The sequence below is a fragment of the Populus alba genome, chromosome 1, assembly GCF_005239225.2.
Source record: "Populus alba chromosome 1, ASM523922v2, whole genome shotgun sequence".
Classification (NCBI taxonomy): Eukaryota; Viridiplantae; Streptophyta; class Magnoliopsida; order Malpighiales; family Salicaceae; genus Populus; species Populus alba.
The window spans coordinates 18,879,130-18,882,249 of NC_133284.1; the positions used below are offsets into that span (position 1 = coordinate 18,879,130).

Sequence of the window (3,120 nt, forward strand, 5' to 3'; positions counted from 1 at the left end):
CTTATGTATGGAGTATATTATCGATGAAAGAGCTTTAATTTTTAATAAGTTGACCCGACTCGATGAAATTAATTGGAATCTAGTGGGTTTTCAGATATTAAAATTTAGATAATATATATATATATATATATATATATATATATATATATAAAATTATATATTGTGGTGTGCTAAATTGAGATTTCTCTTGACCTATTTGAAAAGTTACGATTGGGCTCCTTCCATGCTGCAAAATAAAACATCAAGATGATCTCCAACGCTAGACAAGAGGCTCGGAGCGAACAATAAAATAGTTGTTGGTATCCTTAATAACACAGTGATTTTTTGGTTCACCTTCCTTCCATCATGCTAAAAAAAAATGGAGAATTGGCATTAATGTATCCCAATAAATTACAGGAATGGATGCGATAATCATGCATAATCCTAGATTTAAAACTTGATAATTAAAGTACTCGCGAACCATTATATTTATACAAGCCCTTTACTTTTCAAATAATTCAATGTAATCCCTATGTCGAAAAATATAATTATTTGTTGACATTTGGATTGTTGATTTTGAAAACTTCTTTTCTTAAAAAATTAAATTTTTACTTTAAAAAACCCAAAAATCATTACTATAAATTCAAACAATCACTATATGATCTTCCAGGAACCACCCACCAAAGTTGGAGCCTTCGTGGGAAGGTTGTCGATGCGCGAAAAGAGGTTCGTTCAGCTAGCTAAACGAAAACCTTATTTCTCTTGCTTTTCGTGAGAGAAGTGGATGCAGGATATGATCGTGAAAACATTCAATACGTATGATAACCATAAGATCTGGCACTCGCTACATCAGAATTCTCAGAAATTGAACGGTTTTCATATTTGTTGTTACCAGCACCACCCTGCTCTTTCCTCCACTTCGATTTCCTCAGATGGTGTCCAACCAACTTAACCCCAAGATAAACGAAAGCTGTTCCTAAAGTACCAGCGAGAACGGAAAGTAGAGCCTCAAATGTCCAATCAATCCCATGACTATCTGGCATAATCACCCGTATTGCTGCAATGTAAGCGGCGGCCATGAATGACACTGCCACCCACATGCCCTTGTGAGCAGCCACCAAGAGCTTCATTAGCGGCTTTCTTCGGAAGGGGATGATGCTAACTAGAACTATTACAATGCATAAGGATGTGAACAAGGCAATGTTGTTGGTGATTGAAAACACCTTAAAAGCTGATGTCCTGCCTGCTATTGATTTTCCTTTCAATGGCCCATCCTGGTAGACACCACCTGGAGGATTGATCATGCCTGCTGTAAAAGTCACCGTAACAATCATAATAGCGACTACTGTGAGTGTGTTCCTTGCATTCTGTAGTGCCTCCGTGTATGCCTTGTGTTGCTTCCTATGATGGCGCTTGTGAACTTTCATTAGCTTTTTCCTGCGTATTATGCTTTCATGCCTGTAAAGTGAGGAGCCTTTTGTTTCGTCTGACAAGTATTCTGATTGAGATAGATCATTATTATTGTTAACTTGAAGCTGAAGAGGTTCACCTCTTGCATCGGTTCTCGTGATTAATTCGGGCATGCTCTTTGTGATTGGGATGTTTTCCGCAGCATGTGCTTGAGAAAGTTGGTGTCTTTCAGATCCACAACCAAGCTCCAGCTGCAGGTCAAATTCTCGCTCTAGTGCATCTCTGGGGCTTTCAGATTTTTGTGACCAAAAAGGACCAGCACCTAATTTTCCACCAGCTTTCTTCAACATGTCTCTAAGATCCTGGATTTCTAAACTGCTTCCAGCATGGTTGAGGATGTCAAGCGCTGTATATCCTCTATTGTTTCGATGATTGATGTCCACTTTTCTTTCATTGATGATACTGCCTGCTAACTGGAATGAGCTCACACAAATTACATTATACTATACCAATCATCAGAGGGCAGGGGGTGTACATCATACTATAATGATGCATAATTAAAGTTTGTGCTTCTATTGTGCCCAGAAAGAACACAAAGAGAGAGAGAGAGAGAGAGAGAGAGAGAGAGAGAGATCCATACATGATAGAGTCCTCCGGAGATTGCAATGTGCAGAATGGTGTTGCCAAATTGATCTGGTTGTTGGAATAGCTTGGTATCACCGAACACACGTTCCAAGCACATGAAGGCACTGTGGGCATTGAATCTTACGAGAAGATGAAATACGTTGTCTCCATCGGTTGTGAGACAATCAAATGATGTGGGAGCCATAGCTAGAAATTCTTCAAGGATTGTGCCATTGCCATGAATTGCTGCCAAGTGCAATGGTTTGAAACCCTTGTTATTATATATCAGAGTAAGGTCCAAGTCATGCCTTAGAAGTAATTTTGTTATCTCCAAGTGACCATTTTTACAAGCATAGTGCAGAGGATTACATCCGTCACTGTCAATCTTCTGAGCCATTATTGGGCACGCTCGTAATATCATCTTCACTATATCTGCATCAGTACACCCGTGATCGATTATTACATAAATTGAACATGATACAGCTTATCTGTATAAAATGAAAAGAAGAAGAAGCTTGAACAGTAACCAACCAATTTCAAAGTACTAGTAATTAAGCGTGTTAATTAGTCGGTAAATATGCTTATCTATTGACGAGCGAAATAGGCACGTACCTGTATGGCCTTTTGATGCAGCCACATGCAGAGATGTCAGACCAAGAGGATTATCATATTCTAACCTCAGAAACAATGGCTGATTCAACAAAACCTTGGCTACCTTGAGACTCCCATTACTGCAAGCGATGAGTAATGGAGACTGATTTTTCATGTTAAACTTGCTGGCCACCCATGGACTTGTCTGTAATAGCAGCAATGCAATCTTTGATTTTCCTTCGCGACAGGCTTCATGCAGAGGAGTCTCCAGCATCTTGTTCTCAGCTTCTACCATGTTTGGCCGCAACTTAATGATTTCCATCACCAAGTCAACAAATCCAAGCTTTGAAGCAAGGTGAAGCACTGTGTCAGAGGCAGTACTGGTTCTTTGGTCAAGAATTGCTTCATTTTGTAGAACTAAACTGATAAATGCATGAATATCATTGGATAAAACTGCTCTGTAAAGTGCTGGATCCATCTCCTTGAGCTTGTAATTTTCTTAGAGAAACCAAAATA

The 3,120-nt window shown here is 39.1% G+C and overlaps 1 protein-coding gene across 1 annotated transcript; it reads right to left on the reverse strand.

Annotated features, from left to right (window-relative positions):
* Nucleotides 1–674: 674 nt before the first annotated feature.
* LOC118046224 (uncharacterized) lies at nucleotides 675–3,120 on the reverse strand. Its single transcript, XM_035055037.2, has 3 exons — nucleotides 2,626–3,120; nucleotides 2,030–2,445; nucleotides 675–1,862 (listed from the first exon to the last, which is right to left on the reverse strand). Exons 1-3 carry the CDS (start codon nucleotides 3,080–3,082, stop codon nucleotides 789–791), a joined length of 1,947 nt encoding a protein of 648 aa, XP_034910928.1. The 5' UTR covers nucleotides 3,083–3,120; the 3' UTR covers nucleotides 675–788.